We start from the raw sequence: 24,531 nt of genomic DNA on the forward strand, positions 1-24,531 counted from the left end.
TTAAACGTGGCTTAAACAGGAAAAAACCTTCTCTCTCACACCGGAGAAGTCTGGGAGAGGCAGTCTAGGGCGAGTGTGATGGCTCCACTATCGTCACACATGCAGGTTCTTTCTGTCTTTCTGCTCCACCATCCTAGCACTGGCTGTCCTGCCCAGGGTTACTTCACAGTCTAAGGCGGCTGCCTGATATCCAGCATTCATGTACATTCCACCTAGAAGAGGAGATGCTAAAAATGCAAACCTCTCAGCTCTTCTCTTTTAGAAACCTCTTAGAAGTGAGATAGATGGATGGATAGATATATTAATAACTGTCAGTCTTTGCTACAGTCTCTTACGAGAAACACTTGTTATTTGGAATCATCTAGGAAGTTCCCCCAGTCTCATCTGTTGTTGTAATAAGTGCTCAGATTTATATATTATCATGTGCCAGGTGATGTTTGCTTTACACATACTAATTCATTCCATCCTTACAAGATCCTCGTCAGCTTGGTATTGCTAGGATCACAGTTTTTTAGATGAAGAAATTGAGGCACAAAACGTTAAGTGGCTCATCTAAGTTAATACAGCTAATGGCTATAGTGGTGGAATTTGAACCTCGGGAGTGTGACTGTAGAGCTGCGTTCGTCAACCTCAGCACTGTTGCTGTTTCGGGCCAGGTAATCCTTTGCTGTGGGGGACCCTCTTGTGTACTGTAGGATGTTAAGTAACATGCACCCGTGGCCTCTAACCACTAGGTGCCAGTAGCATCACCACCCTCCGGAGGTGGTGGCAACGGAAACCGTCTCCAGACACCGCCACTTATTCCCTGATGAGCACAATTGCCCCCCACTGAGAACCACAGCTCTAAAGTCTCTGCTGTTTGTCATGAATCTGTGCCGCCTCTGAAACCCACTTCCCATGTAGGGGAATCAACAGCCCCATTGATTTTTTTTAATGTATTTATTTTTGGCTTTGCTGGGTCTTCGTTGCTGCACACAGGTTTTCCCTAGTTGCAGGGGCAGGGGCTGCTCCCTAGTGGTGTGGGCTTCTCACTGTTGTGGCTTCTCTTGTTGCAGAGCACGGGCTCTAGAGCACAGGCTCAGTAGTTGTGGTGTACGGGGTTAGTTCCACCATGCCATGTGAAATCTTTCTGGACCAGGGCTTGAACCCCAGTCCCCTGTATTAGCCGGCAGATTCTTAACCGCTGGACCACGAGGGAAGTCCCCTGTTAATTTAATAATGGAGAGGGAAGAAGTGTCAGCAAGGGAATGAAGCAGAATGATGAGAGATGGAGCTGGATGTTGAGAATCTGCGTGTTGCAGAGAACAAAGAACAAAGGATACATAAGTAATTAGAGAGGTGTGGAGGGTGGATGCCCTAATGTGAGGGAAGATGGTCAGGACTGTGCTTTCAGCTGCTGACTCTCAAGGAAGTAGAGGCAGAATATTAACATTCAGGGTCAGCAAAGTGTCTGTTCTCCACTGTTCAGTAAGGGAGCCACTAGCTACCTAGGTGCCTATTTAGATTAAAATGAATTAAAATTATAAATCCAGTTCATCAGTCACACTAGCCAACTTTAGATTTCCTGGTCAAGGTGTTATCTGATTTCTTCACTGTATAGTTATTATTTTTTCCCCCTGCAACTGATTAGAAATCTATTGGGAATCATTTAAAATCATGCAGATATCCTGCTTATCAACATTTCCTCCTAGATTTTGCATCTAGCAGTGGTTCTTGTCTAAACGGGTCTTTACAGTGATGGCTACAAGTCCTCTGCTTCTTTTTTGGTGGCTCTTTATTCCAGGACTTGCCCTCCCTGAAGTTCAGGCCCCTCCCTTTGCCTCCGTCCGGGGCTTGAGAAGAAGCCTGTTGTTTCAGGAGCCAGTGACCTTTGAGGACGTGGCCGTGTACTTCACCCAGAACCAATGGGCCAGCCTGGACTCTGCGCAGAGGGCCCTGTACAGGGAGGTGATGCTGGAGAATTACCCAAACATAACTTCCTTGAGTGAGTCCTTCTTCCTAAAACTCAGCTTCTGCCCTTGGGGGCTCCTGGCTTCCTCTATAATGTATGTGGGATCTCTAATACCATCAGAATTGATGCTCCATGAGCTGAGCTCCCTGATCCTCAGTTGCAGGAGTAACTAACTACTGGAGAAAGATCTGGGTTCATTTCAGTTTTAAACAAGACTTCCCTGAAATTCCGTGGCAGTCCAGTGGTTAGGACTCCACACTGCCAAGGGTGTGGGTTCAATCCTTGATTGGGGAACTTAGATCCCACAGGTTGAGCGGTGTGGCCAAAAGAAAAAAAAAAACTTCCTTCTTTCCCCTTGGGAATTCTCCTGGGAGGGGCTTTGCCCTGGGGTCAGAGCACTGAGAAGGTTCCATATTCGTTCCTTCACTCTTTCAGTTCCCTGGAGGAGACTGTGACCCCATCTCCTCTGTGTGAGAGTCTCCTAAGGCCTTCTATACACACTTCCAGTGACAGTGTGGACTTCCTGTGCTTTCAGAGCCAGAATAAGCTTCCTGGGCAAAACAGTTTGAGCCCTCCTTTCATCCCCAGAGTCTCTCCACTCTGGCCTCCCTTCGTCTCCTGGGACGTCATTGCTCTTTCCACCTGGCAAAGCGGAGGGTAGACTGAGAGGGGTCCGAGGAGACTCTCCTCAACTTTCTATTCCTTTTCTGTGTCCTTCAGCAGCATTTCCATTCCCCAAACCAGATCTGATCTTCTGGCTGGAGCGAGGGGAAGAACCAGGGCGCCTGGATCCCTGGACACTGGTCAGGGGAGAGGACCCGAGAGGCACCTGCGGAGGTAAGCAGGAAAACCTGCCATTCTCTTCTCCATAGAGCTTCAGCCCCAAACTGGAAAAGACGAGTCCAGACCTTTCATTTTCTGTCATTCTTCTTTGTAAAGCTAAAGGATTTCAAACCTTTACTAGTGCAGATAGACTTCTGTTGATTAACTTAAGAATATATACAAAACAGAGAACTTGTTTCTGTAAGGACATTTTGTATGTGTTTGTGTGTCTGTGAGAGAGAAACTGTAGCAGAAGAATGGACTTTTTATAAATCCCTAAACACTAAATTGGGAAGTAGCTTTTGAAAGAAACCGTATTTATTTTGGGGAGTGTTTTTCTACTTTTGTTAAAAAAAAATGCCGTTGGCAACTTGATAGAGATTGCATAGACTCTACAGATGACTTTCAGCAGTACTGACTTTTGTTTTTTAAGATTTATTTATTTATGGCTGTGCTGGGTCTTCCTTGATGTGTTCAGGTTTTCTCTTTACAACGAGCAGAGGCTCCTCTTCTTGTGGCGCAAGGCTTTTTTGTTGCAGTGGCTTCTCTCGTCGCGGAGCACAGGGTCTGGAGCACAGGCTTAGTCGTTGTGGTGTACAGGCTTAGTTGCTCCAAGGCATGTGGGATCTTCCTGGAACAGGGATTGAACCCATGTTCCTGGCATTGGCAGGTGGATTCTTAACCACTGGACTACCAGAGAAGTCCAGTTTTGACATTTGAACAGTATTAATTCTCCCAGTTCACAAACATGGAATATTTTTCCATTTATTTGTGTCTTCTTTGGTCGTTTTCATCCATGTCTTGTAGTTTTCAGAGTAGAGATCTTTCAACCCCTTGGTTAAATTTATTCCTAAGTATTTTAGTGTTTTCGATGCTGTTATAAATGGGATCAATTTCTTTATTTCTCAGAAAACTCATTGTTAGTGTATAAAAAGTATTCAGATTTCTATATGTTAATTGTATATCCTGCAGCTTTACTGAATTCACTGATTAGATTTAACTATTCTTTTTGTTGAGTCTGAAGGATTTTCTATATTTTAAATCTTGTTATGTGCAAATAGAACAAATTGTATCTCTTCCTTCCCAATTCTGGTACCTTTTATTTCTTTTCTTTCTTTCTTCTTCTTTATTTTTTGTCTGTTTGCTTTAGCTAGGATTTTCAGCATTGTGTTAAATTGGAGTGGTGAGAGTGGATGCTCTTGTACCTAATCTTGGAGGAAAAACTTTCAACCTTTCACTCTTGAGTATGATGTTAGCTGTGGGCGTTTCATTTATGGCCTTTTTTATGTTGACATATGTTCCTTCCCTGTGGCGGTGGTTTAGTTGCTAAGTCATGTCCAACTCTTGTGACCCCATGGACAATAGCCTGCCTGGCTCCTCTGTCCATGGGCTTCTCCAGGGTTAGAATACTGGAATGGGTTGCCATTTCCTTCTCCAGGGGATCTTCTCAACCTCAGAATCAAACTAGTAACTCCTGCATTGTAGGCAGATTCTTTACCAACTGAGCTACAAGGGAAGCCCATGTTCCTTCTCTACCTAATTTGCTAAGAGTTTTTATGGTGAATGTTGAATTTTGTGAAATTCTTTTCCTTTACCTATTGAAAGTGAAAGTCGCTCAGTTGTGTCAACTCTTTGCAATCCCATGGACTGTACAGTCCATGAAATTCTCTAGGCCAGAATACTGGAGTGGGTAGCCTTTCCCTTCTCCAGTGGATCTTCCTGACCCAGGAATCGAACTGGGGTCTCTTGCATTGCAGGCACATTCTTTACCAACTGACCTTTCAGGGTAGCCTTTAACTGTTGAGATGATCGTATGATTCTTTTCTTTCATTCTATTCATGTGAAGTTTCACATCAGTTGATTTGTAGAAAACATGTTTATTTATTGGGAATGAGTGGTTTCTTTTTTTGTCTTTTGGGTGAGGGATCTTCGTTCCTCAACCAGGGAGTAGAAGAACCCCTGTCCTGCTGCAGTGGAAGCACAGAGTCATAGCCACTGGGCTGCTAGGGAATTCCCCTTTTTTGAAAGATAATGAATTGAAGTTAAATGTAAAGAACTATCCACAGATTTGGTGGATAGTCTTTCTCATTCGGTCGCCCCTGTTCTTAAACTCCCTCAATTCCTAATGCTATTCAGAACCTCTGTAAACCAAATGCCCTTTCTTACTCACCCCAGTTCTGTCTTCATCTAGTGCCTTTAGATTGACTCCAACACTTGAGCCCACCTTGATGTAAAAAGCTTTCCCAGGGGCCCACCTGCAGTTGTCAGTGTCTCTCTTTGCCACAGCTGCACATTGTCCATTAGCCTGTCAACAGCTTTGTCCAGTAGCACTTTTCTACAGTGATGGAAATGTTACGTATCTGCACTGTCCAATATGGGAGCCATTAGCCACATGAGCACTTGAGATGTTGGTCATACAACTGAGGAACTGAATTTTTAACTTGGTTCCATTTTAATTAATAGCCACATGTGGTTAATGGCCCTAATCAGACAATGCAACCTAAAACAATTTAAAACACAGCCTCCAGCTGCCTCTTTTAGTTTCTAGATCAGATCAGATCAGATCAGATCAGTCGCTCAGTCGTGTCTGACTCTTTGCGACCCCATGAATCGCAGCACGCCAGGCCTCCCTGTCCATCACCAACTCCCAGAGTTCACCCAGACTCACGTCCATCGAGTCAGTGATGCCATCCAGCCATCTCATCCTCTGTCGTCCCCTTCTCCTCCTGCCCCCAGTCCCTCCCAGCATCAGAGTCTTTTCCAATGAGTCAACTCTTCGCATGAGGTGGCCAAAGTACTGGAGTTTCAGCTTTAGCATCATTCCTTCCAAAGAAATCCCAGGGCTGATCTCCTTCAGAATGGACTGGTTGGATCTCCTTGCAGTCAAAGGGACTCCCAAGAGTCTTCTCCAACACCACAGTTCAAAAGCATCAATTCTTCGGTGCTCAGCCTTCTTCACAGTCCAACTCTCACATCTATACATGACCACAGGAAAAACCATATCAAACCCTAGTGTGCGTCAGAATCACTTGCAACGCTTGTTAAACTCAGACTGCTGGACGCCACCTCCAGAAATTCTAGTTTGGTAGACTGGGGTAGGGCCTGGGAATCTGCATTTCTAATGAGTTCCCAGACCATGATGGTCCTGGGACCACACTTTGAAGACCTCTGTTCTTGAGAATCTTGAACTGTGTTTTTAAAATTCTGGGTTGCAACTCCTTAGTGAGTTGTGCTCACCATTTAAAAAGTAGACTAGATTGGGCTAGACTTAAATAAAATAGACCAAACTAGTATAAAATCCGTCATATATTCATCATTCTTATTAAGGGTAGTGTTCTTCAAAACTCTTGTTTCCATGGGATCTAAACGGTGAGTCATGGTCAGAAACACTTGAGAAACACTAAGCCACAAGTTTCATTTGTCAAATCCTTGGTGCCTGGAAAGGCAAACATGGCTTCTCTGTTGTAGCGCCACCAGTAAGAGTGTGGGTCCCCCTTCCCCACCAATGGCCGTCTGCAGTCCTAGAAGGGTCTGAACCAGCCATGTCTTTTTTCCTTCTGAAAGGTTGTTGTTGAATCACGCGAATACACCAGGATTCTTGGCCCCCGGAGGAGAAGAATTCAATCCGGAGCCAGAGACGAGGCTTGATCGCTCAGAGCTTTTGTGTAATAAAGTTTTATTAAAGTATAAAGGAGATAGAGAAAGCTTCTGACATAGGCATCAGAAGGGGGCAGAAAGAGTACCCCCTGCTAGTCTTTAGCTGGATGTTATATAGTCACTAGCAGTCTGTTAATGAAAGAAAGGAATGTCTTAAAATTCAGAATGGCACCAGGCCCCTCACCCATAAGATGCATTTTGGGATAATCTTGGCACCAAATGGTTTATCCTGGGCCATAAAATGATTAACTTGAATCTTGAAGAAGGGCAGACCACCATACAAATAGTTTCATTTACATAGATTAGGGGAACAATATCCATACTGGTTTGTCAAGTAGGTTCTGGGCCAAGAGGCGGAACCGACTTGGAGACAGAGTTTGGGGTAAAGGCATAGTACATTAGCATAGCTTAAGATGAACATTTCCATAAGAAAAAGGCATTGGTTATCTCTAGGCTCGAGAATAGCTAACCTCAGGCGAAACCCGGTGTCATTATGGCAACACAGTATTTTAAGAGAAACCTAAGGAAAAAATATTGCTAGTTTGTTTCTTCCTGCCGCTTAAGAGAGATAAAAATGTCTGACACTTGCAGGCTATTTCCTCCATTTGGAGACCCCTGGCCTTCCTGCCTGTTACCCTCTCACTTCCACAGTTAAGTCTCTCTCCCACTGGACAGCACACAGGTTTTGCAATTACATTCCTTTTATGAACCCCTCACAACCTGCAGTATTACAAACCGTCCTTTCCCCAGTCAGGCTTGCAATATAAAACATTTCTTTAAACATTACAAAATATTCTAAAGCATTCGGACAGTTTCTTGCCTTCACGGGGGGCCTTGAGATCCACTGTTGCAGACAGCATCTTCCAGCCCTCTGGATGCTGTGTGCTGTGAGAGCTGCTTACCCAGCTCTTTTTGCTCCAGTGTAAAGATCTTCTTCAACCTCAGCTCCATCTGCTTTCTTTTCTTTTGGCCACGCGTTGTGATTTGTGGGATCTTAGTTCTCGACCAGGGATTGAATCCAGGGCCGCAGAAGTGAGAATGCTAAGTCCTAACCACTGGATTGCCAGGGAATTCCCTCCCTCTGCTTTTTTAATTGCTTCCCATTCAGCATTTTCTCCACCCTATTCCTGTTTTTTCTTTTTCCATTTGTCTCCATTAATAGTTTTTGCTGTCTGTACTGATTTTGTTGTCCTAATGGCATTGCTTGCTTTCTTTACCTCCAATATTTTTACTTTTCCCTCAGGGTATCATCAGGAGGCTATGTCTCTCTCCAGAAGTACACATGTCCTGGTCATGGCATTAATAGTACTGCTTAATCCCTTTCTCCTTTCAGCATAACTAGGTGACTGTTATGTTTTCTTTTCTTTTTTTGAATACCTTTATCATTATATAATACCCTTTTTTTTGTTACAGTCTTTGTTTTAAACTGTATTGTGTCTGGTATGAGTATTGCTACTCCAGCTTTCTTTTTATTTCCATTTCCATGGAATATCTTTTTCCATCCCTTCACTTTCAGTGTTTGTGTGTCTTTATTACTTATTTAGAATTTTTATTTCATATTAGAATACAGTTGATTAACAGTGTTGTGTTTCAGATGTACAGCAGAGTGATTCGGTGATATCATGTTATGTTTTCATCATGCTAGGTGGTAAAACAAGACTGAGAATGGAAGGCAGACTGCAGAGCTGAGGATTTCAAAGGGACCACAGTCTCACAAGTTGATAACGGAGGTGCTGCTGGTGGATGTTCCCAGGCACCCTCTCTTTGAGAACAGCTTAGAGAAGCTGCAGCTGTATGACCCAGGGAAGAAAAAACACTCAAAGAACGGCGATTTCACAGATTTGCCAGTCCAGGATCATCCATCCTCCACTGTTGAAAGAGAAGAGATAGCCAGACAATTGCAAGGAAGCCGTGGTGTCTGCATGCATCTCATTACTAAGCAGGGCCTCCCTAGAGAACAGGTATTTTATAATTGTGGTGAGTGTGGCAGATATTTCAACCAACATTCAGACCTTCACCAGCATCAGAGAATTCACATGGACAAGAAGCCCTACAAATGCAAAGAATGTGGCAAAGCCTTCAGATATAACTCAAAACTGTCACGGCACCAGAAGATCCACACTGGGGAGAAACCGTACCCTTGCCAGGAATGTGGACAAGCCTTCAATCAAAACTTGCACCTCCTTCAGCATCAGAAACTCCACGGGGGAGAGAAGCCCTACGAACGTAAGGACTGTGGGAAAACCTTCAGCTACAACTCAAAACTTATCCGGCATCAGCGAATCCACACTGGGGAGAAACCCTTTAAGTGTAAGGAATATGGGAAGGCCTTCGAGTATAACTATGACCGCGTCATCCATGAGCGAATTCACACTGGGGAGAAGCAGTACGAATGTAAGGAGTGTGGGAAAAGCTTCAGTTCAAATTCAGTCCTGATTCAGCATCAGAGGATCCACACTGGAGAGAAACCTTACAAATGTAAGGAGTGCAGCAAGGCTTTCCACCGGAGTTCGCTGTTTCTCCAGCACCAGAGGTTCCACACTGGGGAAAAGCTCTATAAATGTAACGAATGTTGGAAAACTTTCAGTTGTAGCTCACGCTTTATAGTACATCAGAGAATCCACACTGGGGAGAAACCTTATGAATGCCAGGAGTGTGGGAAGGCGTTCAATCAGAAAATCACCCTGGTTCAGCATCAGCGAGTTCACACTGGGGAGAAACCTTATGAGTATAAACTGTGTGTTAAATCCTTCAGATGGAGCACAAGTTTCATTCACCATCAGAAACTGCACACCAGGAAGAAACCCGACCGAGTTACAAGGCCATCCCCAGTGAAGCCCTGCCGCCCCACTTCAGTCCTATCCCCTCTGTCTCCCCAACATGCGCGACCTGCCCCAGCCACGCCAGGGGTGCCCCTGTCTTGTCCACGGGCACTGCGTCTTCCTCCTTCTGTGCCTCTCTTCCTGCTGCTCCCCTCATCGGAAATGGCCATGTCTTCACCTGTCCAAGTTGTACATTTCTTTCAGAATCATGCTTCTCCTTGGAAGTCAACTACTCATAGCCTGAACCCTTTACCTCATTCCCTGTGAGCTCCTGCATGTCCCCAACTCCATCATCCCTAGAGTGGCAGACTCCTCTGGGCTTCTGCTCATGTCTTTAAAGATACTCTTCTGGTCTCCTATAAGTAAGTCATTATTGTTTTCCCAGCTCCACTTAAGTTCTCATACTTAAGGACGAAGTTTGATTACCCTCTTCTGTCCCCTGGTAGGGCTTCCCTGGTGGCTCAAATGATGAGGAATCTGCCTGCAGTGCAGGATACCTGAGTTCAATCCCTGGGTCGGGAACATTCCCTGGAGAAGGGAATGGCTACCCACTCTAGTATTCTTGCCTGGATAATTCCATGGCCAGAGGAGTCTAGTGGCCTACAGTCCATTAGTTCAGTTCAGTCGCTCAGTCGTGTCCAACTATTTGCAACCCTGTGGACTGAAGCACGCCAGGCTTCCCTGTCCATCACCAGCTCCCAGAGCTTACTGAAACCCATGTCCATTGAGCCAGTGATGCCATCCAACCATTTCATCCTCTGTCATCCCCTTCTCCTCCCGCCTTCAATCTTTTCCAGCATCAGGGTCTTTTCTAGTGAGTCAGTTCTTCGCATCAGGTAGCCAAAGTATTGGAGTTTCAGCTTCAGCATCAGACCTTCCAATAAATATTCAGGACTGATTTCCTTTAGGATGGACTGGTTGGATCTCCTTGCTGCCCAAGGGACTCTCAAGAGTCTTCTCCAACACCACAGTTCAAAAGCATCAATTCTTTTTTTTTTTTTAATATAAATTTATTTATTTTAATTGGAGGCTAATTACTTTACAATATTGTATTGCTTTTGCCATACATTGACATGAATCTGCCACTGGTGTACATGTGTTCCCCATCCTGAACCCCTCTCCCACCTTCCTCCCCATCGCATCCCTCTGGGTCATCCCAGTGCACCAGCCCTGAGCACCCTGTGTCATGCATCGAACCTGGACTGGCGATTCGTTTCACATATGATAATATACATGTTTCAATGCCATTCTCCCCAACCACCCCACCCTCTCCCATAGAGTCCAAATTACTGTTCTATACATCTGTGTCTCTTTTGCTGTCTCACATACAGGGTCATCATTACCATCTTTCTAAATTCCATATATATGTGTTAGAATACTGTATTGGTGTTTTTCTTTCTGGCTTACTTCACTCTGTATAATAGACTCCACTTTCATCCACCTCATTAGAACTGATTCAAATGTATTCTTTTTAATGGCTGAGTAATATTCCATTGTGTATATGTACCACAGCTTTCTTTATCCATTCGTCTGCTGATGGACATCTAGGTTGCTTCCATGTCCTGGCTATTATAAACAGTGCTGCGATGAACATTGGGGTACACGTGTCTCTTTCAATTCTGGTTTCGTTGGTGTGTTTGCCCTGTAGTGGGATTGCTGGGTCATAAGGCAGTTCTATTTCCAGTTTTTTAAGGAATCTCCACATTGTTCTCCATAGTGGCTGTATTGGTTTGCATTCCCACCAATAGTGTAAGAGGGTTCCCTTTTCTCCACACCCTCTCCAGCATTTATTGCTTGTAGACTTTTGGATCACAGCCATTCTGACTGGTGTGAAATGGTACCTCATTATGGTTTTGATTTGCATTTCTCTGATAATGAGTGATGTTGAGCATCTTTTCCTGTTTGTTAGCCATCTGTATGTCTTCTTTGGAGAAATGTCTGTTTAGTTCTTTGGCCCATTTTTTGATTGGGTCGTTTATTTTTCTGGAATTGAGCTGGAGGAGTTGCTTGTATATTTTTGAGATTAATTCTTTGTCATTTGCTTCATTTGCTATTATTTTCTCCCATTCTGAAGGCTGTCTTTTCACCTTGCTTATAGTTTCCTTTGTTGTGCAAAAATTTTTAATTTTGATTAGGCCCCATTTGTTTATTTTTCAAAAGCATCAATTCTTATGCACTCAGCTTTCTTTATGGTCCAACTCTTATGTGCATACATGACTACTGAAAAAGTTATAGCTTTGACTAGACAGACAATTGTTGGCAAAGTAATGTTTCTGCTTTTTAATATGCTGTCTAGGTTTGTCATAGCTTTTCTTCCAAAGAGCAAGTGTCTTTTAATTTCATGGCTGCAGTCACCATCTGCAGTGATATTGGAGCCCCCAAAAATAAAGTCTCTCACTGTTGTCTTCGTACCTGAGGTTACTGATATTTCTCCTGGCAGTCTTGATTCCAGCTTATGCTTCATCCAGTCCAACATTCCTCACGATGTACTCTGCATATAAGTTAAATAAGCAGGGTGACAATATACTGCCTTGACGTACTCCTTTCCCGATTTGAACCAGTCTGTTGTTCCATGTCCAGTTCTAACTGTTACTTCTTTACCTGCATAGATTTCTCAGGAGGAAGGTCAGGTGGTCTGGTATTCCCATCTCTTTAAAAATTTTCCACAGTTTCTTGTGATCCACACAGTCAAAGGCTTTGGCATAATCAATAAAGTAGATGTTTTTCTGTAATTCTCTTGCTTTTTCAATGATCCAACAGATGTTGGCAATTTGATCTCCAGTTCCTCTGCCTTTTCTAAATCCAACTTGAACATCTGGAAGTTCTTGGTTCACATGCTGTTGAAGCCTAGCTAGGAGCATTTTGAGCATTACTTTGGTAGCATGTGAGATGAGTGCACTTGTGTGGTAGTTTGAAAATTCTTTGGCATTGCCTTTCTTTAGGATTTGAATAAAAACTGACCTTTTCCAGTCCTGTGGTCACTGCTGCGTTTTCCAAATTTACTGGCATGTTGAGTGCAGCACTTTCACAGCATCGTCTTTTACGATTTGAAATAACTCAACTGGAATTTCATCACCTCCATTAGCTTTGTTTGTAGTGATGCTTTCTAAGGCCCACTTGACTTCACATTCCAGAATGTCTGGCTCTAGGTGAGTGATCACACCATCGTGATTGGGTCATGAAGATCTTTTTGTATAGTTCTTCTGTGTATTCTTGCTACCTCTTAATATCTTCTGCTTCTCTTAGGTTCATCCCATTTCTGTCCTTTATTGTGCCCATCTTTGCATGAAATGTTCCCTTGGTATCTGTAATTTTCTTGAACAGACCTCTAGTCTTTCCCATTCTACTGTTTTCCTTTATTTCTTTGCATTGATCCCTGAGGAAGGCTTTCTTATCTCTCCTTGCTATTCTTTGGAACTCTGCATTCAAATGGACACATCTTTCCTTTTCTCCTTGCCTTTGACATCTCTTCTTTTCTCAGCTATTTGTAAGACCTCCTCAGACAACCATTTTGCCTTTTTGCATTTCTTTTTCTTGGGTATGGTCTTAATCACTGCCTGCTATACAATGTCACAAACCTCCATCCATAGTTCTTAAGGCATTCTGTCTATCAGATCTAATCCCTTGAATCTGTTTGTCATTTCCACTGTATAATCATAAGGTATTTGCTTTAGGTCATACCTGAATGGTCTAGTGGCTTTCCCTCTTTCTTCAATTTTAAGTCGAATTTGGCAATATGGAGTTCATGATCTGAGCCATAGTTAGCTCCTGGTCTTGTTTTTGCTGACTGTAAAGAGCTTCTCCATTTTTGGCTGCAAAGAGTATAATCCACCTGATTTTGGTATTGACCATCTGCTGATGTCCATGTATAGATTCTTGGGGTTGCACAAAGAGTTGGACATGACTGAGCAAGTAACACCTTCACTTTCCCCCGGTACGAAATGGTAGTGTTCGTTCCTTTTTCTTTTTTTGACTGCACCATGGTGCTTACTGGATCTCAGTTCCCTGACCAGGGACTGAACGCAGGCCAAGGTAGTAAAAGCCTAGAATCCTAACCACTGGGCCACCCGGGAACTCCCAGTAGTATTTGTTCCTTTTTTTTTTGGCTGCTTCGAGTCTTTGTTGCAGCATATGAACTCTCAGTTGCAGCATGTGAGATCTAGCTCCCTTACCAAGGATTGAACCTGGGCCTTCTGCATTGGGAGCACAGAGTCTTAGCCACTGGACCACCAGGGAGGTTCCAGTATTTGTTCTTTATCATGTCCAGTTTTGGCCTACCGTCAGTCCACTTCTGCCTTCTAATACTAGAGTTGGAAGAGTTCATAGAACATTTTGGGTTTTGGGAGAATGGCATTACAACTGAGAAGGGCTATTGTAATTCACCAAGTAGAGGAAATGCAGTCTGTGGGAGGAAGTAACCATAAAAACTATCCAGTGGTTACTTTCAGAATTTCAGGAGGGCCCTTTGGTGGGGCCAGTAGCAAAGTTCACTGTGGGGCATCTAGCCTTGGATTTCTATTACCTTGATAATGACCATTATCAAGATCTTGTGTAACCAAGCTAGAGAGCAGGAAAATAATCAGTGACAAGAATATGATTGAAAAAGGATGTGGTTTTTCTGTTTGGGTTTCTTTGCTACTCCCATCCATGTCACTATTTAACTTTAGTGCCTACTCAAGTATGTAGGTACAAAAGTGACTTGTGCCATTGAGGGCAGGCCTCTGGGTGTGTCTCTAAATTAGACACGGGGTGATCTTGTTGGCATCACACTGGGAAACACCGGAGGGAAGAGAAGCCCAGCCGTGACTTGCTGCTGCTCCTGTCTTAGAGGAGAGCCTGCTCCTGGTCAGTTACCATGCCTGCCCTCACATGTTCACATCTGCTCCACGGCCCCTATCAGTCGTTTGTGAGGGGTGGTACTTTTTATATTTAATTTGATTATTGTTATTGTCATCTTATGTTTTGGCCAAGCTGGGCACCATATGGGATCTTAGTTTCCCGACCAGTGATTGAACCTGAGCCTCCTTCATTGGCAGTGCAGAGACTTAACCGCTGGACCACCAGGGAAGTCCTGGAGGTGGGGTGCTTTTGAATTAATTTTCTAATTAATGATTTTGATAACACAAGAGTTTAAAGGATGCTGATCTGACCAGATGTTATGATCTCACTGGCTTGATCACACTTTTCATCCAGTGGTTAGATGCCCTGTCCTTTCTCAGAATGACAGCTTCAGTGTAGTGACATAGAAGTTACTTTTAAATAATTAGATGGGGATGGATACTAAGAAAATGATATGTACGTTGGGCATAAAGATTGGGTTTGGATTTTGGTTAGGTTTATTGAGATATACTTTATAGACAGTTACTTCATCATTTTAAATATACAGTTTGGCGAGTTTTGACAAATGAATATAGTTATATAATTGAGACATAGAAAATTTTTATTGGCCCCAAAAATTCCCTCAGCATAGGGAGAAATTTAAAAGATTGGTAGGGTGTTAAGGATTTTTTCCTTTATTCTCATTTCTTGATAAGGTTTATGTAATACAAGAGACTGCTGCTGCTGCTGCTGCTGCTGCTAAGTCACTTCAGTCATGTCCAACTCTGTGCCACCCCATAGACGGCAGCCCACCAGGCTCCCCCATCCCTGGGATTCTCCAGGCAAGAACACTGGAGTGGGTTGCCATTTCCTTCTCCAATGCATGAAAGTGAAAAGTGAAAGTGAAGTTGCTCAGTCGTGTCCGACTCCCAGTGACCCCATGGACTGCAGCCTACCAGGCTCCTCCATCCATGGGATTTTCCAGGCAAGAGTACTGGAGTGGGGTGCCATTGCCTTCTCCGATACAAGAGACTAACAGGCACAAATCAAACTTATTTACCCAACTGTGGTCAGAGCTTCCACAGTATGCAAAGATGCCTTATCCAGAATCATTGTAAAGAAAAAGTCAAAATGTAGGGGAAATGACAGTAACTATGGTTTCATTATCATATTTCTGACACATGTGTTGCAGAAATCAGTACTCAAGAAACCAGGCACCACACTTGGAGAGTTGGAGAACTCAGGATTATTATTCCCGCGGGCCCACGGGAGTTAACACTCCGAGCTCTGAGCCCCGAACAAAGTGGTTACAGAGATATTATAGACAGACTATAGTGGGCAACACTAGCTGTTAATAGGCTGGTTTAAACTAAGGGGTTTTGCACACGGGAATAGCAGTCAAGATGGGGAGGGGGTGCCTCACCTTTACATGGACAGGCATGATTAAGCAGCTGTGCAGGGGCTGGGCATTTGCAAAGAGCAGGACAAGGATGAGAGTTAAGCTCCAGTTCCTAGTATTGTAAGTCCCCACTTTCTGAGACTACGTGACCTACGTGATCCAGATTTTGCAAGGAGCAAGCTGAGTTATAGAGGTGCGAAGGAGCAGGAGGTTATGTAAAATTTTAACTTTTTCTCTTCACATGCACACCTATAGAGATGTGTGTGTGTGTTGGAAATAATATATATGTAATATGTGTATGTGTGTGTGTATATATGTATATAAATTTTGTCCTATTTACTTCCCCAAAACACCGTTTAACAAGAAGGGGCTCAAGGCACCTGAGAGGATTATAACGAGGAAGGGCGGGACTAAGGACTCTTGCAGAAAAGAGGAACTTCTAAACAGATTATACCAAGAGAGGAAAGCAAGAAGTGTAGATGAAGTTAACAGATCTGCTCTGGGCTGGAAGTGGCTTTTGAGTCTTCCCAGCCAAGAGAGTTATCATTTTCTGACTTTTGGTAACTTCTGTTTTCCCATTTAGTTCTTCCTTTACTCATTAATTCAACAGGCATTTAGGGTTTCCCCCTGTTGTTAATTGAACATTATTAATCAGTCTCCACAGCACCTACTAGGTGAAGGGTGAGTAATGGGCTATTCTTTCTAACTCAGGGCTCAGGGTTGTCAGGTGTCTGGCACTTCATTAGATGTTCTGGAGTTTTTTTGAAAAGGGCCATAATGTAGCTCACAGAAAGGATAGATGTGTAAAAATAAACTTACACATAGTGTTCTTTCACAACTTTCTATTTTTTTTCTGAAAGTGAAAATAACAGTATAACCAGTTGACCTCCCCCACCCCTGCTGATTTGCTTGAGGACTGCCTGCTTCCCTCCAGAAAGGTATGTGGGTGTCATTTTACCTGAGTTCAGTTCTGAGACATTTGCACTGACTGATGACTTGCTAAATATATTATTTAGGATCTGTTTAAGAATAGCAGAGACCCACTTGAATTAATTCAGATATACTTAATTTATTATGACTCCTGTGTGTATCCTGGCACCCAAGGGTGAGGTTACAGCAGAGGGGTCTGGAGGCTAGAAACCCAGTCAGAACTTCATGCAACACTCAGGCTCAGTCTAAGCAGGCTTTGCACCTTCCACCTCTTCTCCCCTCTTTGAATTCCTGTTTTCTTCATCTCCAGGCACAGGGCAGAATTTGCTACAGGTCCCACGTTTACAACTCCATTCTAGGGACCAACCCAAGCATAATCTCCCAGGCTTGAGTCCATATTCTTAGGAAAAACAATCTGAATTGTCCAGTTTAAGTGCTTACTTCTGGCCTGCTCTCCTCTGAGGGTAGGGTGGTTCACACAATGCAATGAGCTTCTGGGGCCCCACCCTGTGGAAAGGGAGCAAGTACCCAAAAGATATCTGTGGCCGACTTCTTTGATGGCTATCTGTTGTTTTTTTCTTCTTTTGCTGTGCCACACAACTTGTGGGATCTTAGTTCCAACCAGGGATTGAACCCAGGCCTGGGAAAGCATGGACTCCTAACCACTGGACCACCAGGAATTCCCTACAATCTTCCTGTCATTCCTGTAGTCCATGTCTCCTTGCAACAAAGATAACTTTAGGGAAGCTTTGGGCAATTTATCTTTGACAATCTTCCACCAGATACACTGACTATCCTCCATTAACATTTCCTGGCTCATAGTGAGCTCAGTCTGTGCATTCAGATTCTCCTTTTTGATGGCTTGTGGCTGACCAGGATTGGGGTAGATTTGCTGGTGGGCTTTTGTGAAGTGACTTCCCTTATGGCTTAGCTGGTAAAGAATCTGTCCGCAAGGCGGGAGACCTGGGTTTGATCCCTGGGTTGGGAAGATCCCCTGGAGAAGGGAAAGGCTACCCACTCCAGTATTCTGGCCTGGAGAATTCCATGGACTGTATAGTTCATGGGGTTGCAAAGAGTCAGACATGACTGAGCGACTTTCACTTATGTGAAGTGGGGATATGCTGCCGATGATTTCTTCTGTGCTCTATGTTCGGGGTAAACAGGTACTTCTGGTCATGGACTGAGGGAGGCTCTGTGGCTCTTGGATCTTTTTCTTTGGGATGTATGTGTGTAATTAACTCAGCAGTGGCAAGGCTGACTCTCTAGTTATAGCTCTCCATCTTGTTCATTTCTGTTTATAGTTCTCCTGCTTTTCCTTCTCTTTTCACAGTCATTCCAGTGTGGAAGCTGGGTTGCTGATAAGAAGAACAAATAGTGGCATGATTTCTCCCCTACAGCAGCTTCCACTGCCTTGCCTCTGAAAAGAATAGGCCTCTGGGAGAGTATTTCCGGTGAGTAACATTCGTCTGGTAGAGATTTACAGGAACATCTTTACCTGATCATGACCTGCCCTCTAGAACAAAGGATTTGACATCAAGAAGTCTGCAGCAACTAACCACGCCCCTCCCTTAACCTTTCCTATAAAAGGGCTTTGCTGAGAACTTTTGGGGAGCTTGGGGTTTTTAAGGCATGGGCCACCCATCTCCTTGCTTGGCTGTGCAATAAACCTTTCTCTGTTCCAGACTCTGAGATTTTGGTATTGTTTGGCCTTACAATGCGCTGGGCACATGGACTTGTGGTTCCCTAACATTTATAGGTGAAGGTTCAAAAGCCTAGCCAAGAAAGGGCTTACAGGAGCCTGGCTAGAGTTTGGTCAAGGACAGAATCTTTATCAATGGTTATGGTCACTGGACACTGATAGGGCCCACATGGCACCTCATTGTTAAGATGGCTCATTATGTTGAGCTCAAAAACAAAGAATAAAATCCCAGTGATCCTTGAGACTAAGCAAATTGCCCAAACGACATTCTGTTTTCTCACTGGCGCCTACCTTCTCAAAGCTACGAGACCACCAGATTCCAGACCTCCTGCTACGTGACCACAGGACTCAACTACAGGCTAAAAATTAACCATCCCTTCAGAGAATTTTTCATTGGTGGGGTATAAGAAAGACCCTGTAAGAAAGGGAGGACGCTGGTTCTCCTTAAGGGCCAGTCACCCTCCCATTTCCCTCTAATAAATTTCCCTTTTCTTGCCTGATTGCCCGATTTGCTCTCTTTTTCTTTGCACTCGCCTTTACTGACACATTCAGTAAAAATAACTTTCTACTCCAACCCAAGCAGTCACTGAGGCTAGGACCCTCCTTTAGCCGAGACTCAGTTCTGGATAATGGAGTGTTGTAGTAAATTTTTAGAAGCCTTGTGCCCTGCCAGTAAGTGGACAGAGCAGTTAAAACTCCATGGGTGAGGCGCAGGCTGCCATGGAGTCGTAGAACAGTCATTGTTCTAAGAGTTAGGGGAGTCCAGGGATGGTGGTGAGAGATGTGAAGGGGAGTAATGCTCACATGGACTGCAAGAGAGGGGCGGTTTCACTCAGAGCTCTTTTCTCCTTAGATCTGAGACTTTTCCTTTTCTCAAATCTGAGAGCCGTGCAGAAAGCCAGGGGACCATGGCCTTGCTTCAGAAGGCATGCTCAGAGGGCATCTGGCTTCCTGACAGCTTTTCTTAAATTAGCGTTTGGAGAAGTAGGTGCCAGACTCAGGCCTGCCTTTGACAAGCAGTTATGGCAGGTGCGGATGAGTGTCCACCCAGGTGGGGTTGTGTTTGGGGAAATGTGGTTTAAAATGAGATGAGATTATCCCAGTGGCAGATACCTTTGTCTGCAGTTCAGTTGCTCAGTTGTGTCTGACTCTTTGTGACCCCATGGACTGCAGCATGCCAGGCTTCCCTTGTCCATCTCCAACTCCCGGAGCCTGCTCAAACTCATGTCCATTGAGTCGGTGATGCCATCCAGCCATCTCATCCTCTGTCATCCCCTTCTCCTCCTGCCTTCAATCTTTCCCAGCATCAGGGTCTTTTCAAATGAGTCACTTCTTTGCATCAGGTGGCCAAAATATTGGAGTTTCAGCTTCAGCATCAGTCCTTCCAATGAATATTCAGGACTGATTTCCTTTAGGATTGACTGGTTGGATCTCCTTGCTGCCCAAGGGACTCTCAAGAGTCTTCTCCAACACCCCTATTCAAAAGCATTAGTTCTTCAGTGCTAAGCTTTCTTTATGGTCCAACTCTCATCCATACATGACTACTGGAAAAACCATAGCTTTGACAAAATGGACTTCTTTTGGCACAATAATGTCTATGCTTTTTAATATGCTGTCTAGGTTTGTTACAGCTTTTCTTCCAAGGAGCAAGCATCTTTTAATTTCACGGCTACAGTTACCATCTGCAGTGATTTTGGAGTCCAAGAAAATAAAGTCTGTCACTGTTTCCATTGTTTCCCCATCTATTTGCCATGAAGTGATGGGACCAGATGCCATGAACTTAGTTTTTTGAATATTGAGTTTTAAGCCAGCTTTTTCACTCTCTTTCACTATCAGGAGGCTCTTTAGCTCCTCTTCGCTTTTTGCCATAAAGGTGGTGTCATCTGCATATCTGAGGTTATTGATATTTCTCCCGGCAATCTTGATTCCAGCTTGTACTTCATCCAGCCCAGCATTTCACATGATATACTCTGCATATAAGTTAAATGAGCAGGGTGACAATATACAGCCTTGATGTACTCCCTTCCCAGTTTTGAACCAGTCTATTGTTCCATGTCGAATTCTAACTGCTGCTTCTTGACCTGCATACAGATTTCTCAGGAGGCATGTCAGGTGGTCTGCTATTCCCATCTCTTTAAAAATTTTCCAAAGTTTGTTGTGATCCACACAGTCAAAGGCTTTGGCATAATCAATAAAGTAGATGTTTTTCTGGAATTCTTTCGCTTTTTCAGTGATCCGATGGATGTTGGCAATTTGATCTCCAGTTCCTCTGCCTTTTCTAAATTCAGCTTGAACATCTGGAAGTTCTTGGTCCACGTGCTGTTGAAGGTTAGCTTGGAGAATTTTGAGCATTACTTTGGTAGCGTGTGAGATGAGTGCACTTGTGTGGTAGTTTGAACATTTTTTGGCATTGCCTTTCTTTAGGATTGGAATGAAAACTGACCTTTTCCAATCCTGTGGCCACTGCTGAGTTTTCCAAATTTGCTAGCATATTGAGTGCAGCACTTTCACATCATCATCTTTTAGGATTTGAAACAGCTCAGCTGGAATTCCAACACCTCCATTAGCTTTGTTCATAGTGATGCTTCCTAAGGCCCACTTGACTTTGCATTCCAGGATGTCTGGCTCTAGGTGAGTGATCACACTATTGTGGTTATCTGGGTCATTAAGACCTTTTTTGTACTGTTCTGTGAATTCTTGCCACCTCTTCTTAATATCTTCTGCTTCTGTTAGGTCTATACCATTTCTGTCCTTTATTGTGCCCATCTTTGCATGAGATGTTCCCTTGGTATCTGTAATTTTCTTGAAGAGATCTCTAGCCTTTCCCATTCTATTGTTTCCCTCTATTTCTTTGCTGAGGAAGGCTTTCTTATCTCTCCTTGCTATTCTTTGGAACTCTGCATTCAGATGGGTGTATCTTCCCTTTTCTCCTTTGCCTTTCGCTTCTCTTATCTTCTCAGCTATTTGTAAGGCCTCCTTAGACAACCAGTTTCCCTTTTTGCTTTCTTTTTCTTGGGGATGGTTTTGATTGCCACCTCCTATACAGTGTCATGAACCTCCTTCCAAAGTTCTTCAGGCACTCTATCAGATCTAATCCCTTGAATCTATTTGTCACTTCCACTGTATAATTATATGGGATTTGATTTAGGTCATATCTGAATGGTGTAGTGGTTTGTTTTCCCTACTTTCTTCAATTTAAGTCTGAATTTTGCAATAAGGAGTGCATGATCTGAGCCACAGTCAGCTCCCGGTCTTGTTTTTGCTGACTGTATAGAGTGTCTCCATCTTCGGCTACAAAGAATATAATCAATCTGATTTCGGTATTGACCACCTGGTGATGTCCATGTGTAGAATCATCTTTTGTGTTGTTGGAAGAGGGTGTTTGCTATGACCAGTGTGTTCTCTTGGCAAAATTTGTTAACCTTTCTCCAGCTTCATTTTTTACTCCAAGGCCAAACTTGCCTGCTACTCCATGTATCTCTTGACTTCCTATTTTTGTATTCCAGTCCCCTATGATGAAAAGGACATCTTTTTTTGGTGTTAGTTCTACAATGTCTTGTAGGTCATCATAGAACTGTTCAATTTCAGCTTCTTTGGCATTAGTGGTTGGGGCATAGACTTGGACCTCCTTCAAAAAGACTTATTCCAGCCCTGATGTATTCAGTGCCTCTGACCCAGCAGTAGGCCACCGTCAATCCACGCCTCCACCACAGATTCCTGGATACTCACAGGCAAGTCTGGCTCAGTCTCTTGTGGGGTCGCTGCCCTATCTCCTAGGTCCTGGTGTGCACAAGGTTTTGTTTGTTCCCTCCAAGAGTCTGTTTCTCCAGTCCTGTGGAAGTTCTGTAATCAAATCCCACTGGCCTCCAAGGTCAAATTCCCTGGGGGTTCTTAGTCCCTTTGCCGCATCCCCAGGTTAGGAAATCTGTGGTGGGTCCTAGAACTTTCATAACAATGTGAAAACTTCTTTGGCATAATTGTTCTCCTGTTCCACAGAGAGAACATGATTTTCAGAAGATCCATGTAATTGCTTGAGGTGGAAGCATCTACCAGTAAAATTTTCTGGGAGCTAGAAATCCACATTAGTTTCTACAGAGGAAGTCTACCCACAGACAGGCCGCCTGTGCCAATGGTTCACTCCTGTCTTTGGCGGCCGTGAAATTTAGATTGAGTAGAGCATGAATCTAGGAGGGACAGGAGGAAGACTGCAAATAACATGACATCAGGCTCTTCAGACAATTGTTGGGGAAATACAGGAGGACTGAGTAGTGCAGCAGAGGCAGTGGGCTGCGGAGCCAGGCAAATTACAAAAGGGAGCTGGGCTGGAGCAATGTGCAGCAGATACTTAATTGCAGGAGAATCTGAGTATACAGTGTGTGAAAGGCCCCCATCATAGGGCTTCCTAGATGGCAATAGTGGTAAAGAATCTGCCTGCCAATTCAGGAGACATAAGAGACATGGGTTTGATCCCTGGGTTGGGAAGATTCCCTGGAGGAGGAAACGGCAGCCCCTTCTAGTATTCTTGCCTGGAGAATCCCATGGACAGAGGAACCTGGCGGGCTACAGTCCAAGGGTCACAAAGAGTCAGACATGACTGAGCAACTGAGCACAAAAGGTCCCATTGTGTGGCATTTGAAACAGCAGAGGAGAAGTCCCTGATACTGCAATGCCTGTGGTCACAGAAGAGAAGCCATTCCTGGTTCAGTTTCTATTCAGGGCCTCTGTCATGTAGTTGCACTAACTACAAGATGCCTTTGTAATTAAACTCTTCTGGATAGTGATGCTGAATTTCTCCAAGTTGGGCCTGGAACACACATACAGTTATATGGTGGGAAAGGGCTCTAAGAATAAATGCTAATCGCTGTTTCCCTAAACTGTGCCACAGGTTGGAGCCCCAGCAGGACTTGTATCTCTAAAAACAACGGTTACAAAACAGAACAGACTCTCAAGGACTTATTTTGTGCCAGGCACCACCATAAATACTTTGCCAATCTGTGAATTCATTTAATTATTAACCTTCATTTATTATTAATAGCCCTTTGTGGGGGGTGCCCCCATCATACCCATATAACAGACAATGAAACAGCCAAAGCAACTTGCTGCTGATCCCCCAGTTATTAAGTGCTACAGCCAGGTTTCTGGAACTAGCTAGTTGATGCTGTCAACCCACACACATTTGGCCGCTGAAATGGTGGGCACTACTCTTCCCATTTCCAATTCTCCCACAGCGGTATGGACACAGGACCCAGGTCGCCTGGGCACATTTGGAGCAATGTATGTACCTCAGTTATCTTGAATGGCAACAACAACTGGCATAGACCAGAGAACCCAGGGTAGTCCTCAGGACTGAAACCATTCAGCAGTTGGAACCGGATTCCCAGGCAGATCAGTGGTGAAGAATCAGCCTGCAAATGCAGGAGATGCGGGTTTGATCCCTGGGTCTGGAAGATCGCCCTTGAGGAGGAAACGGCTACTCACTTCAGTATTCTTGCCTGGAGAATCCCATGGACAGAGGAGCCTGGTGGACTGGTACACCGTTGTCCAAATATGAGTAGGTCTAGTTCTATCTTAAACGTCCCACACGCGTCTAGGTCCTAGGAAGGGAGAGGGCTTTAAAAAGGTAGATGGAAACCATGGTTTTCCTAAGGGCTGCCCGGCCTAGGACACAAGCACGATCCCTGGCGTGGGCCTCTGAGACATGACACAGCAGGAGTCCCTCTCCCTAAACTGCACAGCCCAGACTCCAGATGACCCAAGGAGAAAATGAGGCAAACAGCTGATGAAGCTGTCCGTTAACTGCGGCCCCACCTGCGCCCTGAGGCCGAGATCTGAGTAGATTAAGGCGTCAACAGTGCCGCGACACGCCACCCCTAGTCGGCTCAGCGGTTGGAGCACAAGGGTGGAGGGACCAGCTCCTAGCGCTGCGTTACGGCGCCCACCAGTGACGTCACGGGCAAGTGCCGGCCAGAAGCCCGCCCCTTCGGGTCACGTGAGGTCGCGCCGCCGGGACCACCGAAATGCTCTGCCCAGAAGTGCGCTGGGTGCCCGCGCTCGCTTCTGTGTGGGCTGTGAGAGTGCTTCTTGGGGTTCGGAGGGGAAGAGGGTAGGTTCTGGCGAGTTTTTCGTGCCAGTCTCGTCCGGCGCCGGCTTCCTCGTTTTCCTTAGCGCCTCGTCAGCACGCTGCCCTGAACTCTCTTCTCTCTGACCGGATGCCCCGGCGTCTCGGCCTCACAGAAGCCGCAGAGATGGCTGCTGGGCCTCCTAGAGCCCCGGTCCAGACCTTTGCCACCGAGGCGTGATCCTCTTTGTTTGAAAGAAGTTGGCCCAACAGTTCCCCGTGGCCGGTACTGAAGTTTCTGATGTTTGGGGTCTCCTGCTTGCTTGGGTGGAGAGCCTCTTGGGGTCTCCCGTCCCCTGATAGCTCTTGTGACCC

The 24,531-nt window shown here is 44.6% G+C and overlaps 1 protein-coding gene and 1 long non-coding RNA gene across 2 annotated transcripts; one reads left to right on the forward strand and one right to left on the reverse strand.

Moving 5' to 3' along the window:
- The first annotated feature begins 329 nt into the window (after positions 1-329).
- On the forward strand, positions 330-18,088 carry ZNF619 (zinc finger protein 619). The gene is given in 3 exon segments (XM_061396039.1): positions 330-1,984; positions 2,672-2,792; positions 8,076-18,088. Coding segments are annotated over 3 exon segments (1,812 nt in total). The 5' UTR covers positions 330-1,737; the 3' UTR covers positions 9,520-18,088.
- LOC133235094 (uncharacterized) lies at positions 16,519-23,991 on the reverse strand. Its single transcript, XR_009732440.1, has 2 exons — positions 23,907-23,991; positions 16,519-23,692 (listed from the first exon to the last, which is right to left on the reverse strand). It is a non-coding gene; the product is annotated as an uncharacterized LOC133235094 (long non-coding RNA).
- Between the last annotated feature and the right edge of the window lie 540 nt (positions 23,992-24,531).

The sequence above is a fragment of the Bos javanicus genome, chromosome 22, assembly GCF_032452875.1.
Source record: "Bos javanicus breed banteng chromosome 22, ARS-OSU_banteng_1.0, whole genome shotgun sequence".
Lineage (NCBI taxonomy): Eukaryota > Metazoa > Chordata > Mammalia > Artiodactyla > Bovidae > Bos > Bos javanicus.